General features: G+C 34.6%; 1 protein-coding gene across 4 annotated transcripts in view; it reads left to right on the top strand.

Annotated features, from left to right (window-relative positions):
• The window catches only part of GCLC (glutamate-cysteine ligase catalytic subunit), a 74,600-nt gene that overhangs the window by 26,423 nt on the left and 27,013 nt on the right, over positions 1 to 21,164 (top strand). For all 4 annotated transcript variants that reach the window (XM_051997162.1, XM_051997163.1, XM_051997164.1 and 1 more), the window contains exons 2-6: positions 9,363 to 9,475; positions 10,639 to 10,821; positions 16,373 to 16,486; positions 19,129 to 19,187; positions 19,356 to 19,489. In XM_051997162.1, coding sequence (XP_051853122.1) covers positions 9,363 to 9,475; positions 10,639 to 10,821; positions 16,373 to 16,486; positions 19,129 to 19,187; positions 19,356 to 19,489 — 603 coding nt within the window. The remainder of the gene's footprint in view (positions 1 to 9,362; positions 9,476 to 10,638; positions 10,822 to 16,372; positions 16,487 to 19,128; positions 19,188 to 19,355; positions 19,490 to 21,164) is intronic.

The raw sequence follows: 21,164 nt of genomic DNA, 5'->3' as shown, positions 1-21,164 counted from the left end.
TTGTGTACAAGTACAAGAGTGTAAGTTCCTTAAATTCAAGAATTAACTTGCTTTTTATACTTATAGTTTCAGTGCTATGAATCTGTAGTTTCATTTATATGTATACAACATATATAAATTTACACACACACACACACACACACACACACACACACACACATACACAGGCAGAGTATTCTATAATGGGAAGAGGAAAGGGTGGGATGGACAAAGGTGCAAAGGTAGGAAATCAAAACACCATTTAGAGAACAGGAAGTAGACCAGTGGCTAAATTATAAGGAAGTAATGGAAGAAGTTGGGGATAAATAGGTTTAAAAATTAATCTGGTGCCCTGACAGATGAATTAGGGTAAATAGTCTGTGAGCAGGGAAATAATTTGGTAATCCTCTGAGTTTTAAGGGCCTGTCCAAGGGATAAAAGAAATTTAAAAAAAGACAAGGTTTATATTTCAAATTGCTTTTCAGCCTTATAAAGAAACTAAGGTTTTTACTCTCTGTGGTATGGAAATGAGGAAATTTTGTATTACATGTTATACTATGGTTGAATCATTCCTAAACTCTAAATCCTCTAAAAGGAAACTCCATATCCTCTTGGCCTGTTAATGGAAAACAGTAGATATCAAACTAATTTATAGTATGCAATATTCCAGGCATCCTTAATTCCTTTGGTGTGGGTATTTTCTTTTGTGTAAATTACAACTTCTCTACAAGTTAGTAAAGGTATTTGGGGACTGTAGCTTTAATACTGAAACATCAACAACCGTTATCATTCAGTAGCCAACTGGCCTCTGAATTTAACTAGGCTCCTCCTTCTAAGATTAAACAGGCAGTTTTCCCTTGCTTGGGCCTTTTTGCACAAGCCCTCCTTTTTCACATCCCTTCCATAATGAGGCATTGAATTTGCATGGTACAAGATTTGGGTTCATAGACCCTGGATTAGAATCTTGCTTCTTCCTGGGGCTCATCACTTTGCTCTGTGAACACACACACACACACACACACACACACACACACTACTGAAACTATAATTTTGCTCTTCTGGACCTCAATTTTCTGATCTGATGAGGAAGTTGGACTAGCTGACCTGAGGTCTTTTCCTCAGCTTTAGATATCTGAGAGATAGTTGAATGATGAACTGTCTTGAACTTCATCCTGAATTCAGCAAGCATATTTTTAGTATCTGCTGAGTCCCTAACACTCTTCTAGGCACTATGTCTGTATTTAAAAGCATGCTTTAAATCTTACTGGCTAGCTTTATAGCAAGAATAAAGTTCTTAATGCTTGTTCAAGCATGCATTTAATTACTTTAGCTGTACTGTATGTCCAGATTATTGCTCCCAGCAACAGTATAATATGAAAAGCAAAATGGGATATGAAATGGTTTTACTTTAGCTGTACTGTATGTCCAGGTTATTGCTCCCAGCAACAGTATAATATGAAAAGCAAAGTGGGATGTGAAATGGTTTTGTATTTGCTTAGTGTCTTTTAATCTTGTCAGTATATCTCTAAGGTTTAAAGTCTCATCCTCATTAAAACAAAAAAATCAGTTCTTATCTTAGTTGTTTATGATATTATGTAGATATTGTATCAAATGTGATGAAAGAAAAATGAAGTTGAGACAATTTAAATTGTCTCAGGATGGCTAACATAGTCTTTGCTGAAATCTAACTACTGGAAGTATTGTTATGAGGAGGGATGAGGGATTAAGGTAATTTGTGCCCCTCCCCTTTGTCAGGAAAGTGGAAGAGTGTAATATTAGGAATGTTTGGCTGTGGAGCATTTGGAGTAAGAGACTGAATTTGTATTTTATGTGGTAGAGAGTAGAAAGTTGCTTTGCTTTTTGAGCTGAGGAGTGATCAGATCTGCGCATTAGGAAAAGGAGTGAGAATAATAGATTGGCAAAGAGAAACTGGATTCTAAAAGTCCAACTTGGTGGAAGTAAGGGATACTGAAAGTGACTAGTATCAACGAGAAGGAATAATTCAAGCATTTTTTTTTCCTTTTTTTTTGGTTGTTGTTAAGGACCTATGTTCTGCGTGCTAAGAATACAAAATCACATAAGAAACTTTTACTTCCTTCAAGGTACTAATAAGAGATAACATACCTATATAAATCTATACAAGGTCACCCTGGAGGGTATGTCCAAGTTCTGAGGAAGCCAGGAAAAAAAAAAAGTAGTCATGAAGAAAAGTAGTATTTGAGCTGTGTCTTGAAGGAAGCCAAGATTTCCCAGAGGCAAAGGTGGGTGTGCAGAGTATCAAAGTGGATGGAAGAAGCAGCAAATCAGTATACCAGCATAGAGTATCTAGAAGGGAATAATATGTAAGAAGCTAAAAAGTTAAGTTGTGAAGGGCTTTAAAGGTCAAACAGGGAAGTTTGTATCTAATCCTAAAGGTAATAAAAAGGAATGAATGAGAGATCTATGAAGTAAAAAAAAAGCAGGATTTATAGTTGATTGAATGTAATAGTAGGTAAAATGGAGATCGTTAGGAAGAGACAAGGGTGATTTAAAGTTTTCAACCTGGTTTATTAGAAAAGTGATTAGTGCCAGTGGCAGAAATGGGGAAATTAGGATGTGGAGTAAATTTTGAAAAACCTTTCACGGGAAAAAGAATTTTTATATTTTATACTCTTATACACAAAAGTATAAAAAGAGGACTGCAGATAGTGGGGAAACTCTGGGTGAGGTATAAGACCCTTTAGCCCAAAAGGTACCTGCTGACAATATCTGGTTTGGCTCCCCATGTCCCCTAAGGTCTCTCGGTCTTCCTGAGAAGTCAAGGAGGGTGTGACCATTTCCCTTTTGTGCTCTCATTCTTCCTGAGAAGTCTAGGAGGATATAATCACTGTGTTCTAGTAGAAATAAGGGCTACTTACAGTAAGGGGCATTTACATATCAATAGCAGAGTGCTTACAGTTAACAGATGTGCAGTGTGCTGTGGTGATGTAGTAATGTAATAGTTCTACATTTAGCACATGCTCATTGTGCTGTAGTGATATAATCCTGCTCAGGTATTTAAGGGCTGAGAGGACTTGAAATAAACACTCCATCTTTGACCATCCTCGTGAGTCTCCTGCCTCCTTCATTCCATGTTTAGAGACACTAAGACCAAGGACTGGGTTTGGTCCCGAGATCCTCCAGAGAACTAGTCTGGATGGTATATTTTGACACCCCAGCATGGGGGCTCTAGAAAGCAGGATATTTTAATCACTCTGATGTGGGGGCTCTAGAAAGCAGTGGTATGTTTTGTCACCCCCAACTTGGAAGCTCTAGAAAGCACACTACACAAAAGGAATTCACACTATAACATACTAGATAAGTAGCCATCTAACCCCCACCTGAAGACCTCTAACAAGGATTTAAATCCATTCTACTTTTGGACAACTCTACTTTGTCTTTAAACTCTAAACCTGATTCTTAGCAATTTCTATTCATTGGTCCTGGTTCTAACTTTTGGCACCCAAAAAAAGTCCAAGAGGAACAAGATCTATGTTCAGATTCTTTCCAACTCTGAAATTTTTCAATTATATGTTATAGACATAACCTGTAGTATAGACATAACCTGAAGATTTAGAATTAATTCTGAATCCATGAATCTCACAGCTTTCACAATTAAGCTATAGATAAGGTCTTCATAAGCTCAGATGAGCCCTTGAAAAGAAGCTTTGAAATAGCCACTTTGAGAAATATGAGAAGATTGAAGGAAGACAAAGAGACCACTCAATGACAACATGGTATTCTTTTCAAATTAATGCACTTAATTCACTGCTGAGAAATCATGGGACAGGGAAGGATGCTTCCATAAGGATGACTAATTCTAGTTCTGGTAGATATACAGATTCTTTTGCTGTTTTTATTCCCTTTCTGACTGTAGAAGGTTGGTTTTTAAAGACAAGTCTAATGTCTACCTTTTATGACTACTAGACTTTATTAGATTTAGTTCTTCAGGAGAATACCAATGTTCTCTTCTTCCCCTACCCTCCAATTAATAAGCACTTATTTTCACTCTCTCTAAAACAAGATTTTTGTAACAACTCTGTATAGTCAAGTAAAACAAATTCTCAACATTTGTTATGACCAAAAATGCTTGTAAAATTATACTGTAAATTGATCTCTTCACAGAGAAATATGTAGTATGTATTACTACTTCCTTGGGATCTCTTGGTGGGTCATTGAGTCATCAAAATCCTTATCTTTCAAATTTGTTTGCTTTTGCTGTGTTATTGCTATAGTATAAATTGTTCTTCTGGTTCTGTTAACTGTACTCTCTATCAGATCATGCAGGTCTCTCTGAAACCATCCATTTCATTTCTAAATTTCATCGTTTCAGTAGCATTTCATTATATTCATAGAACATTATTTGTTCATCTGTTACCTAGTTGATGGGTGCACTCATCTTATCCAGTTCTTTGTCTTTATAAAAATGACTGCTATAAATTTGTGCGTTTCTTCCCTCCTTTTGTGGTATTGGGAAATACCAATATTCTACATTTCAGCATGACCTTAGGTCGTGAAAGAACACTGTAGTCTCCAAATAATTAAAATTAAAAATCATGCCAAAGGCAACGAAGAAATCTTTGGTGGGCGTAGAAAGAATGAAAAATGTTGTACATGAAATTGCAAAGGAGTAGTGGAATAAAGGTTGACATAAAAGATTCATATGAATGAAGAATGTAGACTGGTCACATGGCAAGAATGAGAAATAAATCTTGGCAAACCTGTATGTATGCTTCATTGATATACTTGTAGGAAAGACCCTCGGCATATAGGATAATACCCTCCCTCTCTCTCTCTCTCTCTAGAGGTGGACATAAGAATCACATAGGATGGACTGGCATGGATTGTCCAGAGAGAATATCCTATCAATGGGGTCATTTGATTATTGGGGTAGTGATTCAGTCTTATTAAATTAACAGGTGTTCTGCTGTATATTCCCTTTTATTGGAATATTGTCTAATGAACAAATGTTCATTAGACACTTGAAGTTTCTCTTTGTGTACTCAGTCTAGTTAAATGTCAAGGTAAATTAAATTTTAGAAACCTATTGCCTTAGAGGAAGACTTTTAGTTACATAGGACCTTGTTGTTTTAGAGAACCGTTTCATGAGGAAGCTTTGTTTTTAGTTCTGCCCTTTACTCTTATACTAGTATTTTTTATGAGGATTTTTTTCCCCCTAATTGATGGGCTAAGGAAAGAAAAGGACCAAGGGGAAAGTAGTATCAGGAGATAGTTATAGTTTCATCAGTCAGACCCCTTTTTGCGTTGGCTTGGATTCTTAGCTCTAAAATTGGGAGGTCTTCCTAGATAATTTTTGTTTTATAGCTGTGGAAACACAGGCCCAAGATTGACTTGCCTAATGTCCCAAAGGTAGTACATATCAGGATGAGAATCCAGGACATTTTCTTGAAGATACAATATTTTTTTCCACTTGTGTCTTTTCCAGGCATCCTTGGTAGTATCTTGAATGTTTATTGTATACAGAGTACAAATACCTAAACATTTAATTATAAATTCAGATGGATGCTTACAAGAATTTTTTAGATAAATATTGTAAAAAGTAATTAGTTCTAAAAAGAATTTTTTCTTCCTTTCTTCCTTTCCTTAGGCAATTGGGGTTACGTGCCTTGCCCAAGGTCACACAGCCAGGAGGCATCTGAGGTCAAGTTTGAACTCAGGTCCTCTTGAATTCAGATCTGGTACTCTATCCATTGCACCACCTAGCTGCCTCAATGCTTTTTTTCTTATCTGAAATATTTTACAAAATCAAGTAAATTTCCAAAAATTGCTAGCTAGATCCATATCTGTTTATCTGAATGCATTTTTTCTTGTTTGGTTTATTTCTATTCTGAAGTCTTTGTTTTCTCATATTAACTCTTCTGAAATTAAAACAAATCCTGGTTTGTCATAATTATCACTTGATATCTATCTAGTGCTTTTAAAATTTATAAGCACCTTTTATACATTATTTTCTTGGAGCTTTATAAACAACCCTATGAAGTTTGTATTGTAGATAAAATGTGTTCCCCTTTTTACAGATGAGGTAACTGAGACTCATAAAAGAAAAGCAATTTACCCAAGAATCACACAGCTAGTAAATAGTGGGATAAAAAGAGATCTTTCCTGATTTTGAGACAACATTACAATGGACCAGTAATCAGATGGGGGTTTTTCTGTTTGGTCTGTATTTTGACTAATGAGCCAAGTTCAAGTTAAAATCAGATCCCACCCAGCTTAACTTTGAACTTTAGAGTGATTTAGGAAAATGAAGAATATTTCATAATGCTGACAAAATAGGAAACTAACCAACATTAGAGTCGAGAAGAGTTCTTCCTCCCAGGGAATACAAGGAAGCCACATAAAATAATTTGCATGATAAATGAGAACCTGGAGACCTACCATTCAGAGTAACTTTGGCTGGGTTCCAGACTATTGAAATTCCCCAGCTCTTTTACTGCTTGTATTTTTTATATATAGATAGATAGAGGAGGGGAGAAGGGGAAGGGGAGGGAGGAGGGAACAGAATGGGCAAGGGGAGGGGGGAGATGGATTTGTTTTGTTTTGTATTTTATCTGAGTGGAAGATGAGTGAGGAAGATAAAGGACTTGGGTAAAAGTCCCCTCCACAGATCATTTGACAAGTTAAAATTATCTGCTTGGGCAGTGACTACATACCTTTCTTAGGAGTGGTATTTCCAATAGAATCCCTCAATAATAAGGATTTTTTTTCTCTCCTAAAAAAAGTGGAGGAAAGGGGAAGGGAGATGAATAGGTACTTTCTGAAGGCCTTTCTAACTTCCAAACTATACCATCCTACAATACACAAAGTAACTAGACAAAATTGAGAATTATATTTTTAATTTAGAAAGTTCTGTCACTTAGCAGTAAGATGATTAGTCAAATGCTATACAGTCTTAAGAATAGCCTTATATCTCCTGTATAGGACCCTTACTTGTACTCTACTCTGTGTTGTCTTTCTTAGACAGTTTCTTCATTTTTAAAAATTTTTTCATTTACCTAGCTACATTTGCTCTCAACCTCTGCCTCACCCTTAATCAGATTCCAAACCTCCTTAAAAGGAATTATAATTCTTATAAAGATGGCCATAAAGAGATGCTATTAAACCACCTTGGTTTAGTAGGCACTTAAAATATAGAGACCAAGTCATTTACCTATTTTATTTATGATATCTTAATTGGATTACTATTGTGGAACTTGCATAAAGTTCAGCCATTGGTTTGAGTACATTTGATAATTTTTCATGTGGAAAATATATTTGCTTATTACATGTGCACACAGTCATGATGCTCTGTTAAATTAAAGTAGGGGCAGCTAGGTGGTACAATAGAGTGCTGGATCTGGAAGTTATCTTCCTGAGTTCAAACCTGGCCTCAGACACTAGCTATGTGGCCTTGAGCAAGTCACTTTACCCTGTTTTGTCTGTTTCTTCATCTATAAAATGAATTGGAAAAGGAAATGGCAAACCAATCTACTATCTTTGCCAAGAAAACCCTAAAATAGGATCACAGAGTTGGACCCGACTGAAAAATGACTGAACAATGGTCAAACCTGTTTGTTTTGGGGAGAAAGAGATTTAAAGCAATTTTTTTTTCTCTAGATGTATAATTTCATTTTTGTCCAGGGTTACACAGCCAGTATATTTGTTGAGGTGGAATTTGAACCTTTGAGGCCTGTTCTTTAACCATTCTGTCATAAGTCATTTGGGTAAATATTTTTTGGTCAATATTTCACTGATAGCATCTGTCTGTCTAACCAGCTTAGGTAAATATAGAGAAAATCATTACCAGCAGATTGGCTATTAGATGTTTGATTCTTCGGTCATGAAATCCACAGAAGAGAAAAAAACAGAAAATGGTCTTCAGCTTTGCATATCCCTTTTCTGCTTCTACCATGATGGTTCCTGAATGATAGAATTGGATTTAGGGATGTTATGAAGCTAACATTTAGACCTTCTATAAATGTTTAATTACTAATCTTCTAAACGTAAGCCCTTTGTCTAGAGGCCTATATGAAGATAGACGATTGGAGGAAATAAACCATGTCAATAATCATTTCAGACATTCATGCTACAAATGAAACTGTAAGACTAGGAAACTAGGCAAATGGAAATGTTTTGGAAAGGCAAATAAAATACATAATATAGTAGAGTAGGTTTCATCATGCACCCAAAGATTATTATAAAACAATTTTAGGGCATGTTTTAGTCATCTTACCATGGAAATCTCATGGTTGATATCTATATATTTGTATCCATAAAGACTTATACAACTTAATGTGCTAAAAATCTGCAAAAGACAAAGTAGCAAAAGTCTAGGAATAACTTGATAATCAGTGGCTTTAATGTGAAAATAGACATAGGAGAAGAGGGCATTAAAAAAAAAAGTGTTACTAAATACAATTTAGTTTTGTTTTTGTTTTTTTAAAGAAAATATTCCCAATGATGTCTAGGTTTTTGGTTAGCTTAGATTTTCCTGGATAAAATATTTTTACCTATGTATTCATTATCAGCCATGTATTTCAGAGAAAGCAACAGAATTTTGTTTTCTTAAATTCAGAGTCACTCTCTTGGTTATATGGACACTTTTGCTGTTCTGTATACAAAACAGAGTAGCTGTTAATTCATTATTTTAAAGTTACTTACAAACTATAGTATAATTAAAAGCATAGGAAGAGTTTAGTTTGAGTATTTGGAAATGTTCAGTATTATTGTAAAGAAAACTGCGTAGCCAGAAGATTTGCTACAGGTTAGTACTTTGAAAAGAGTATTTCCCTAATACATTTTTATCTATAGGCTCCTGAAAAATAACTGATAAGAATTATCAACTTTGCCCTGGCAGTCAATTTTCTAATACATTTAAAGCAATTTCACAACATGTTATAAGATAAAAGATTATTACTCTTTGCATGACCAGTTCTTGAAGCAGGCTAGTTTGGAAGATATCTGCTAAAGCTGGTATCCTGACTAGAATGTATAATTCCTAATATTTATTGTTTTCCACTGTCTGATACTATTAAGTAGAAGAAGAAAAATGTATATTGGAGAGTAAAAATTCAGATTATTATTAAAGGTTTCAGAAAGAGTGATTAACTGGGGAGATATTTTAGTCATAAAATTTTACATGATCTTTGTATATTTTCATATTATGAAAAACAAGTAGGCATTCTGTTTCAGCAGAAATGGCAACTCCTTGACTTTGAGCAAAGTAGTCTGTCCTTCTCAAACCAGCATATCCCCCGAGCATTTTTTTTAATCAATTCATTGAAAGAGTAAAAGTGCAGGTACTATGACCAGTTTGGAAGAATGTTAATTTGTCTTTCTTTTCTCAACTTCTTTATTTCATATAGGTGGAATACATGTTGGTAGCTTTTGATCACCAAAATAAAAAAGTACGTGTGGTCCTGAAAGGAGAGGAAATCCTTGAAGCATTGCAAGAAAAAGGAGAAAGAAAAAACCCAAAGTAAGCAGTTTACAATTGACATGCTTAGTGCTTACTATTACAGTCATGCAGTTGAATTAAGTTCATTAATTGTTTGGTGCATTTGACTAAAGTTATTTTAGGCCATATTCTTTTCCCCTTTAAAAAAAAATAATAACACTGTATGGGAGGGATAGAACTTGATTTCTGAAGACAATGATAAAACTTATCTCCCTCTTCTGCAATCAGATGGTGGTGCATAAATACAAAATGAGGAATATATTGACCCATCAAAGATGGGTTGGTTTATTTTGTTAATTTATTAAAAGAGCGAGTGACTTTGCAAAAAGAAATAATCACTTAGGAGCAACAGTTGTTATGGGAGAAATGTGTCCTTTTTTGAGTTTCTGTAATAGGTTACTGCTGCTGAATAAACCTATCACAACACAGAAGTCATAAAGATAAAAGCTTAGGGTTTAATTATACTGCAGGTTCAGGAGTGGAGGGGAGTAGAAGTGTGGGTCTGGGGTGGGGGAGTGGGGAAGGGATTCTGAACCTAGATTGGAGTTTCAGGTAAGCCTTTTTTAGAGAAAATAATGCCAGAGGAAGAAATAATTCTTTTGCATGTTAAAATCTCTTTTGTATTTATAGTATTTACCATACTATACAGCTGTATTTTTAAGGTAGTCACTATTGACCTAATCAGGAGGGAAAAGAATTTACATGTCACAAAGATAACCAAAAAAACAAATAACTTTGGAAAGCTCAAACTCCCTTTTGGCCACTTTTCCGATGAATGTCAAAGTCTTGCCTTTAATACTTTATTCCATGAATCAGATTTTAGGTAGGTGAGAGTAATATTAACAGAAGACAGTATTTAATTTACCAAATGTTACAGGAAAAATAGCAAAATAAAAATTAATAAAGTAAATAAAAATTGTCACAGTGATATTGATTATATTTGGTGATGAAGGGCACTTTGTGTAATTGGTGTTCTGGTGTGCAGTTTTAGAATTTTATTATTTCTGAATGCATAGTTTCAAAAGTTTGTGTAATTAAAGATCTGTGGAAAATAAACTCTCCAAAGCTTTTTATGCTCTTTTTTTCTTGTGGCATATAATAATATGCTAGAAAATTTTTTATTAAAATTGAGCAGATTTTACTTAAGAATAAAAACTAAACAATAATTTTTCTCCATCAATTAGCCATCCAACACTTTGGAGACCAGAATATGGGAGCTATATGATTGAAGGGACACCAGGACAGCCATATGGAGGAACAATGTCAGAATTTAACACAGTTGAAGACAACATGAGGAAACGTAGGCAGGAGGCTTCATCTCTTTTAAAAGAAAATGAGGCTTTATGCACGATCACGTCGTTTCCCAGGTAAGTTAGTTAATGAGTTAAGAGATCCCAAAAGTTAAAAATCAAGCAGTAGAATCATTTTAGAAATGATTTTTTGCTGCATGGGGTCATATAGTTATTCTCACTTTTAGCTGTAGTACATTTCTTTAAACTCAAAGCACACTGTTTTAGAGTGAATTGTATTTTCCCAGAGGAATAACATTATAAATGAGGCTTTTGTTCTTGACTGAGAAATCTACATCAAATAAATTAAAATTACTATTTACATATGCCACTAAGCAAAGATATACTAATATACTATCTTTATAATAGCCTATAAAATGCAAGCTTTTCAAAGACCAGACTGTTTCATTTTTTAATTTGTATGTATGTAATAATTATATGTATGCATAAATTGTATGTATGTAAAATGTATGTATACTGGCACATAGTAGTTACTTAATAAATGTTTTTTGAAGTGAATAATGATTTAAAGTATTTCAAATCAGACTTCTGATCTTACAGGTGTAGGGAACTCCCAGTAAAGAAATTCCCTCTTAACAGATAAATACCTGCTCTGGTAAATAGGCTTAGTGAGTTGCTAAGTGAGTAGAGAATTTAAGTGACTTCTTGCCTAGTCAAGATGTCAGGTGGGACTTGGCATGATAATACCATACCATATTACAAAATCATTGTATATCATAGAGATATACATGTAATATGTGTTTTGATTATATAATGGGTTTGGATATATTAATATAATAAACAAAAAATATAACTCTACTCCATTTAGTAGAGTTTTTAAAACCCTGCTAATCTGGGGTTTTCCTAGATGTTCATAGATGTAAAAGAATAATTCAGAAAGATTTTATTGTCTTTTGTGTACAAAACACTACATAAGGGCTAGAGATATAAAGATGAAAAATTGCATATAGTCTTTGTCTTTAGGGAACTTTAGCATGATACAAAGAAGAGATAATTATTACTTGGAGAAGATCACAAAAAATTACTAGAGAAAAGCATAACTACTTAATTCCTATCCTGCTATCATTTTTTCTTATCTAACAGAAAAACCTATAGCTTGAAAAAAGATAAAACAAATCTGATTTTTAAAAGATCTGAATGAAACCTACGGCAGATGATGAGAAAATTTAAGAGATTTATCTTTTATAAACAAACATGTTAACTTCTGGGCTATTGAAGGAATTAATGAGTGTTATTTCTAAAGTATCACTGATAACCAATGAAAAATAATAGTTTAGAATGATGGAGAATTCAGGGGACAGAAAATAGATATGGGAAAAGGGGTTGATTCTAAAAACTGTAGAATCATCTTATTTATCAGTTAGTGAATTCTAAGAAATGAAGATTGTTATTATTAGACTTCACAGGTTTATAACCAAACCTTTTTTGTTAGATTACTATCTTGTTTCTCCACTAAAATCCTAGTTCTATGCCTTATTGTGGTATGAGAGTCATTCTAAGTTCTTGAAGGTTGTTCTGGTGGAACATTGTTTCTGATCGATCCTGCCAAGGTGAAAGGTCTTCAGATATATTATACCAGTTGTCCAAGCACCAGTCTAACTAAATTTGGAGAAAATCATTAATAAATTTTTAGTCACAGCAACTCATAAATCCCATCTTCAAAGGACTTAGGGAGGTTTGCAATGTGTATTGCTAAATAGCATACCAGGAAAACAGATCTTTAAGGCATTAAATTAAATACAAGGTGATTTTTTTTTTAGAAAGTTAATTAACAGTTTCACTGTTCTTGTAGATAAGCAAAACATAGGTAAAATCGAATAATGATATTCTCAGTGTTAAATTAAATAGATGACATTTTAATTATCGGGTAACTAATTGAATCCTTGGGGGAAGACCCCTTGTGGATAATTATCGGACATTAATTAAATATCTCTTGACCCAGACATTGAAGATAAAAATACAAAATCAAAATGACCCCTGCTCTCAAGGATTATACTTTCTATTGGGGGACACAAATGTGCATATAAAAGTGTATACAAAATACATAAAATATTTTGGAGACGGCATTAACATCTAGGAGTATGGGGAAAAGAGAAAGTATACTTTTACAATCTGGCCCCTCCAACTTAACTTTCTGGAGTGATTTAACTCCATTCCTCTTCCTTCACTCTATGGTCTAATTATCTCCCATTTCCATATTTTTTAATGGCCTTTTCCCAATTTCTGTCATGAACTAGAAAGACATTACTTTCATGGTCATCTTTAGTATCCAATTAAACATTTTGTTCAGTAATTTGGATAGATATAGAGTTTTGTTTTTTTTTTTACTTTTTCCCCAAAATTTGTAGATGACACAAATTTGAAGGAAGAGTTAATAGGTTAGATTATAGAATCAGAATCCCCAAAGAGCTTGTTGGTCAAGAATTGTGGTCAGAATTTAATAAAAGATAATTATCAAGGCTTGTACTGAATTAAGAAAAGTAAATAAACTTTATAGGTATAAGATTATAAACAGAATCAGATTTGTAGGAAAAAGTCAAAAGTTTTTTAATTAATCATAAACACAGCAGTATTATTTAATTACCCAAAGAGTTAATATAGTTTTTGACTATGTCCTAAGCAATGATATAATGTATTGCATTTGGAAAATTGTAATTATGTTTGGGGTGACACTTAGGAGGCTCTCTGCAAACCGGACTGTAATTAAAGAATATAATTCTTTGGTGGTAGGAATTCATTTATTTATTTTTTGGGGGGAGGAGGGGAGTATCCAGTTCTTTGCATAGAACAAATGTTTAATAAATGCCTAGTGAGTGATTAATGAAAGATGGGAAGAATAGTTGGAGAAAATAGAGATGTTTATCTTAGGACAGAAGGCTTATTAATATACACTTGATAACTTCTTCAGGTGCTTTTTGTATAGAATTCAGACCAAAGAGTAGAACTTAAGAAAGAAGAATTTTGTTCCATTAAGAGAAAGGTTTTGTGAAAGACCTATTCAGTAGTGGAATAGACTGCTTTGTGCAGTAGTGACTAGAGCCTTAAACATTATAAGTATTCAATCAGTCTTGTTGATTACTTGTCAAAAAATATGTAGAGGAAATTCTGGAATTGGGAATCATGTTAGACTAAGATCTTGACAGTCCCTTTGAATTCTAAGGGACTATAATTCTATACATTTGGACCTAAGATATTAATGAAGTTAAGTATAGTAAATATCAATTGACCATTTAACAGTTATTTCCTACCTTAAAATTTAGGACATTTTGCTGATGATTTTGATAAATGTCTGTGTCCCTATCTTGTTCTTTTCACTTCTCTCTCTTCCCCCTCCTCTATCTAGTTCATTATTTGGTCTTTGATTTACCAAAACAAAATTGTTAAAGGAAGTTTCAGCAAATATTTGTTTTTTCCCTGAATAACTTCCAGCTGGTGGGGATGATGTGCTTCTCCCTCAAAAAAAGACATTTTTAAAAATCAGGGCCAAGCCAACCTTCCTCCTCTTTATTCCTGTTCTTATACTTACCATTTATTCAAAGGGCTGTTAACAAACTAAGCAATTCTCTGAGATTTTATTTGCACTTAATTGGGAAGCTAGAAAACAATTGCCATGAAATTTTTTTTTAAGGATATTGTAAACAGCTCTTATAGATTAGTTAAGTGACTATAGAGTATATAACCAAGAACTACCCTCTATTCCCAAAAGATTGAACTCCATGAAATTTATATTATTAATGGTGACTATTTCAACATTTTTTCATGTTTGGTGGTTATATAAAGAGACTTTACTTCAAGTGGATAAAGTGACATAGGAAGACAGTCAGCAAGTATTTGCTAGGCAGTTGCTATGTGCCAAAAATTGTAAGGGGATAAAAGCAGAAAGAATGAAAGAATTCTTACTTTTCGAGGAGATTATTTTCTCATGTTGCCAAGTAATAGGAAATGTGACATTGTAAGTTTAGAGGAAGATCTCTTTGATTTGGAGACATTTCACTAACAGAATTAAGGTGTTTGCTTCCCTAAATGTCATCAGTAAGTAACCATCTTGAAACTGAAGTTTCAGAGGGACTTAAACTTTTCATGTAATGCTCCTCTAAAGAGTAGGCCCCAAGAATAGCATTAAAATAGACAACAAAAATGGCACACAGGAAAGTTAGTGTCACCAGGGCTGTGGAAAAAGTTGGAACAAAGGTTAAATTTCTGTTATCTTCGCATGCTTTTTAAATCCCTCCCTTTTAATCATTTACCCCTGTTGATCATTATCATTATACAGCCTTCCAGTTGTGCAAAGGCCCATATATACCACCCGAGGCTATACCTACTCTGGAATCACTCATTTTTTTCAGAATTTTTTAATAGCTACTTCCTTCCCATATAATCAAAACTTATATTCCAACTAAGAAGAAAGGAGGTTGCTTTAGTTTTGTTCATACTAAAATATAAATATCAGTAAACATTTATTAAGCCCTTACTATGTACCAGGCATTATACTAAGCACCAAGGATTCAAAAAGTAGCAAAAGGCAATCCAGACTTTAGAAGTTTCCAAAATAATTGAGGAGATAACATGTAAAGAGATACATACAAAGCAAGTTATATATAAAACTTGGATATAAGTAGGAAGTAATAAATAAAAGAGCAAAGCACTGAAATTGAGAGGGATTCTGGAAGGTTTCTTGTAAAAGATGGATTCAGTCCCCTCTCTGATCTTCAGCTTCCTCATCTATAAGAAGTAGTGGAGGAGAATGTGCACTAAACGCTTAACAATTGTGATCTCATTTGATCCTTCCAACAACCCTCCAAGGTAGGCTCCTCTTAAGTTCTAGGATCTAGGCATCCTTTGTATTGCCAGACTTAATTCTTGCCTCACATATTCATTCCTAGTTCCTTAAAGAAAGTCAAGGAGGATTAACTTTTAGAATTATTTCGTTTTAGGAGAGTATCGTAAATGAAGATATAAGTGAGGGATGTTTTTTAGCTATCTCCTCCATCCTCTATTCCAAATGATACTTTTTCCTGCTTTCTATTATGCTTATGGTGTAGCAAGTAACCAATGTACATTCATTAAGCACTTACTACAAGAATGTGCAAGTACTCTGTGGGATGCCAGAGTACAACAATGAATAGTGCTGACCTTCTGGGAACTTACATTCTACTTAGAGGAGACATTCACAGCTATAAATTTCAGAACATACAGTGATTGGGAAGGCATTATTAAAATAACTGGAAACAGGAAAGGCCTCTTTAAGGCATTGTCACTTAATTAGCATTCTGAATGGACCTCAGGATTCTAACAGATATGAGAGACAGCATTTCCAGGTATGAGAGTCACAACCTGTGCTAAGGCATAGAGGGTAGGCCATGAAATGTCATCCAGAGATTAACTAACAAGCTTGTTTGGCAAGATTGCAGACTGGGTGAATAGAGGCCATCTATAGTCAGCTTGGAAGGATAAACTGAAGCTTTAAATGCCATTCAATGATTTGTATTTTAACCTAAAGACAATGAAGGAGGCACTGAGGCTTTTTGATCACATTGTTTTTCTCTATTCAAAGTTTAGCCTGGAATTCTGGTGCTGTATATATGTTTAACTCTCCAATCTCTTGTAGATTAGGCTGCCCTGGGTTTACGATACCCGACTACAAACCTACACCAGTTGAAGGAGGTGCTTCAAAATCCCTGTTCTTTCCAGATGAGGCAATAAACAAACATCCCAGATTCAGGTTTGTACATTTTAGTGTTTACATACATTTTGATAATGTAAATCTGTTAAATCTGATCTCTTTTGCTCATTCACACCTTTTATTATGTCCTTATTGTCCACCTTCCCTCACAAATGCTCTTTTTGGACTGGCCTTTAGATAATTTTCTGAATGACGTTATGGCAGACCCAGGGTGGGATATGCTTGCTATCAACTTGACCCTTCATTCATTCTTGCTATGTGACCAATCTCCCTCTTTTTATCTTTTACATCACTTTTTTTGTAAAATTCATTATTGATAATCTAGACTAAGCTCATCATTTATTCTTCCATTGCCTCTAGGTGACCTGTGATTTTGATTCTATAATGATTGGAATTCTTACATCATCTTTAAAACTTCTGTTTATTTCTCACATTCATAATAATAACAACTTGCATTTACATAACTGCTTGAAGGTTTGCAGAGTACCTTATAGAGACTGTTTCATTTGGTCCTCAAAACAACTGTGTGAGCTACTTTTATCACCCCCATTTTGAAGTTGAGGAAACTGGAGCTAGGTCAAGTTTGACCTTTGCCCAAGATCATATAGCTAGTAAGGATCTGAAGCAGGACTTGAACTCTGGTCTTCCCAATCCTAAGTCCCAAAGCTCTATGCACTGTGCTACTTAACTGCCTTCTGTGAGCTCTAAAAAAAAAAAAGTGATTTATTTGTGGGAGGAAGATAAATACTTTTGTATTTGTATAAATACTTTTGTATAGACTTCTCAGTGTTTTAACCAGTCTTTGCTTCCAGAGTTCCAGAGTGCTGCCTGCCTCCCAAACAGTTATCATTGGCCCAGGTGAAATTAGATAGCTCTAATTTGCTTCCCTAATCTGAGAGCTGGGTTTTCTAGCTTTCCAAAATAGTGCCCAGAAAATTGTACCAGATTGGAAAAAACATCTATTCTATAAAAACCATCTACATAGGGATATCCTTGAATCTAAGAATGGCCTGGTAGCCCTGGGAATCATTCCCATTGTCCCAGCAAACAAAAGTACTTGGGCACTGTTTAAAAGTTTTCTGCTTGCTTGGTTTTAATTGTGTCATTTCATATTTCCAAGCTGTCATGCAAAGCCTCAGTGAAAGGGACCTGTCTCTGATTTTATTTCCTTGAGGTGTAACTGAATTCCAGATCCAGGCTAACATGTACAATAGAGTAAATTGGAATAATTGGTGTTGAAAACTTAGTGGGAGGAGAAAAGTTATTTCCTCCACAGGAACCTGAATTTTTCCATCAGCACTTTCTTTTTGTTTGTTGATTCTGTATTGAAGCCTATAATCCTTTGGTTAGAGAACTCTGAGAGACAGAAATGGAACTACAGAATTTTAGTATTGTTATTGGAAAAAAATAGGAATAAGAGCTAAGAGTGTCCAGCAGGTACTTAGGATTCCTAATAGCTTCTTCATCTTCTCAGAAATTCCTGTCCTCCAAGTTCTTGGAACACCAGGGTTCATTATTGACTAAAATGAAAGCAGAGAATACCAAAGGCAGTCAACAATATCTTGATAGGATAAAGGAACCCATCTCATGACTGAGATGCTTTGAACCTTTTTGTTCATGAGAAGCCAGAGCAACTATAAAGACTGCCTCATTTAAGTATTTTTAATACTATTTGCTCTCACACATGTTCTTTTCCTGTGATAAACAAAATCTGTGTTGGAAGGAACTGAAGACTGATCTTGTCTAAACTCATACTCAGGAACCTTGGCAGGTGGACATCTACCCTTTGCTTTAAAATGTCCAGAGCCTACCTTTTATTCAGCGAAGGGAACCACCTTTTGAGAAATATCTTGCCTACTTTGGGACCTCTCTTATTGTTAATATTTTTCCTGACATGAAGCCTAATTTTACCTCTCCACAATGTCATACCATTGGCTCCTGAATCTGCCGAACAGAATGAAATAGCCCTTTAAAAACTTGAAGACAGCCAAACGACCCTTAGTCCTCTCTTTTCGATTCTAAACCTCCCTAATTCTTCTCCTCTGGACGTTCCCCAGCTTATCTTTTTTTGTTTCCTAAAACATGGCAACAGTTCAACACTGTTCAACTTTGTTGGAATGTTAAGTTAGTAAGATTAAAAGCTGCATTAAAAAAAAAAAAAAAACTTTTAAAACCCCATCACGACTACCTATGAAAGACACACTTCTTTCTCTCTGTTTATCTAATGTTTGTTTTCTTGACTTTCTTATAGAAAGTTGAAAATCATTTTCCATTCAACCATTAACTTAGCCAAAAGCAGAAATGAATTAGGTGAAGCAAATGAGCTTGCACTATATTCTTTGGGTAAGATTCTAAATTTATTAGTGCAATTGTTGTTGATACATATTGCTTCCTGCAAAACATACCTGTAGTACTTCATGACTAAAGTCTCGTCTATCTGAGGCATTCTGGCAAGATATCAATGCCTCTGTGGAGTTTTAATTGCTCAGCAAACTTAACCACCTTATTGACTTAATCTGATCATATATTCAGTATATTGGCTCAACTCTGCTATTGATGGAAGAAAAGTATGTTTTCTCCACTTCTATCACAACATAAAGACTGGTGGTTATCCTTTTTATTTATTTATTTTTGACTTCATGGTGAATTTACCCAATTAAATGTTTTTCTTTCCATTTTAGTACTTTAACAAGGAATATCCGACATAGGAGAGGAGAAAAAGTTGTTATCAATGTACCAAGTAAGTGATGGGGGAAGAATGGGGAAGTGTTTGTGTGTGCATGTCTGTCTGTCTTTGTTGAGGAGGGCCAGGGAGAGAATGGAATGAATTAAGGGAAGAATTTTTTCAAGAGGTTCGTATTTATTTTCTTAACTCTTGATTCTCATTTGTCTTCCTTTTTAAATACAGTCTTTAAGGACAAGAATACTCCATTTCCATTTATAGAAACATTTCCTCAGGATGATGAAGCCACACAAGCAGCTCAACCAAATCATATTTATATGGATGCTATGGGATTTGGGATGGGCAATTGCTGCCTTCAGGTATTGTTTTGAAAGTATCAGAAATATAAATGCACTATACATGGCTATCTTAATCTATTCATATTTACTGACCCTCTACTTTCTTATTAAGTACTCTTAATCTTAAACTTTCTTCTAAAAGTTAAATTTTTATCTTAGGATGAGTCTAAAAAAAATTGTGCCTTTCCATAAAAGAAATTTAAAAATTATTTTTGTCATTAAAAGTACTTTTTTAGTTGCCTGAAATTTCTTTAGAAATTGAAGTAGCCATAGAATTAACTAGTAAATTTTTTTAAATAAAGTTTTTTATTTTCAAAACATATTCATGAATAATTTGACAACATTGACTTTTACATAGCCTTGTGTTTCAGATTTTTCCTTCCTCCCCATCCCCTCCCCTAGATGGCAAGTAATTCAATATATGTTAAACATGTTAAAATATTTAACTAATGAATTCTTAATCAAAATAACAAGTAATCTAGATCTTCTCTTCTTTGCTATAAAAAGCTCTGATTTTTTTTCCCCTTTTAAAATTTTCTTTTTTTTTTCTGTAGAGTTAGAAATTTTGGAATCAGGGATCATAAGGTCAAATTTTGGTTCTGCCGCTTATTACCTGTATGATCTTGGTCAGTCTCTTAACTTCTCAGGATCTCATTTTCTTCATTTGTAAAATGGAGGGAATTGAACTAATTTTCTGAAGTTCTAAACTTCTAGCCTTAAATCTCTGACTCCGGAGTCAGCCTGAACTGGCGATGGCCTTTCTGTGATATAGTTACAAATTTATCTTAGTCCTTTCTTAGTCCATGCATTCTTTAAAGTGATGAAGCTGCCTTGCTTAGTTGACTTAGGTCTATTATCTAATGGGCAATGAGGGGGAAAAAACACTCAGTATCCTGAAAAACTTATTTTGAAGATGATTCTCCTCCTTTGGACTGGATCATATAGCTCAGGCTATAAGTGCAGCTCTCGCTCATAGATCCAATCCCACTATTAATTGGTCCAAAAAACTTGCTCTGTTTCTAATCTGAGAAGTTCATCCCCTCCTTGGGCAACCTGGTGGCTCCCCAACTCTTAGCGCTCATCATATTGAAGCTGGAATTAGTGCCTGCTAATCAATATCAAATGGTCAACATTAGCCTTACTGCAGCTGAGATTAAGCAATCCAACTGCCTCAGGCCCCCCAGCAACAGGTGCAGGACCCCACAGGTATTGAATCGCCACCTCCAACTTGAAAATGAATTCTTAACAAAAACTGCAGTGTTGGTTTGCTTCCGTAGCATTTTAAGACTGGCAGAACTTTCTGACACAAGGGGAAAAGGCTTCTATATGGTTTGTGCCTAGAGAATTAAATCTCACAATTTCATAGACTAATATTTTTAGGCAGGTTTGTAAGCATTTACTAAACCCTTAGTAGCACTCTGCTTATCCCCTGCTCTTATTTCTATTCTGAGCCACAATATGAATTGTGACTGGGCCTGAAGGAACCCAAATATCTGACTAGAATGGCTCCATTTTTGTCAGGTAAGTCTGGATTCAAATCCTGCCCCACACACAATCCCAGCAGGCCTCAGTCTCCCTAACTGCAAAATACAAGTATAGACTTGATGACCTGATGTCCCTTCCAGATCTGAATCTGTGGTGCTATCTTAGCACTTCAGAAGTACCATGATATTTGGCAAAAGAATACTAAAGTTTT

This window comes from Antechinus flavipes, chromosome 4 (assembly GCF_016432865.1).
Source record: "Antechinus flavipes isolate AdamAnt ecotype Samford, QLD, Australia chromosome 4, AdamAnt_v2, whole genome shotgun sequence".
NCBI classification, from domain to species: domain Eukaryota; kingdom Metazoa; phylum Chordata; class Mammalia; order Dasyuromorphia; family Dasyuridae; genus Antechinus; species Antechinus flavipes.
This window is presented reverse-complemented; position numbering and strand designations above follow the sequence as displayed.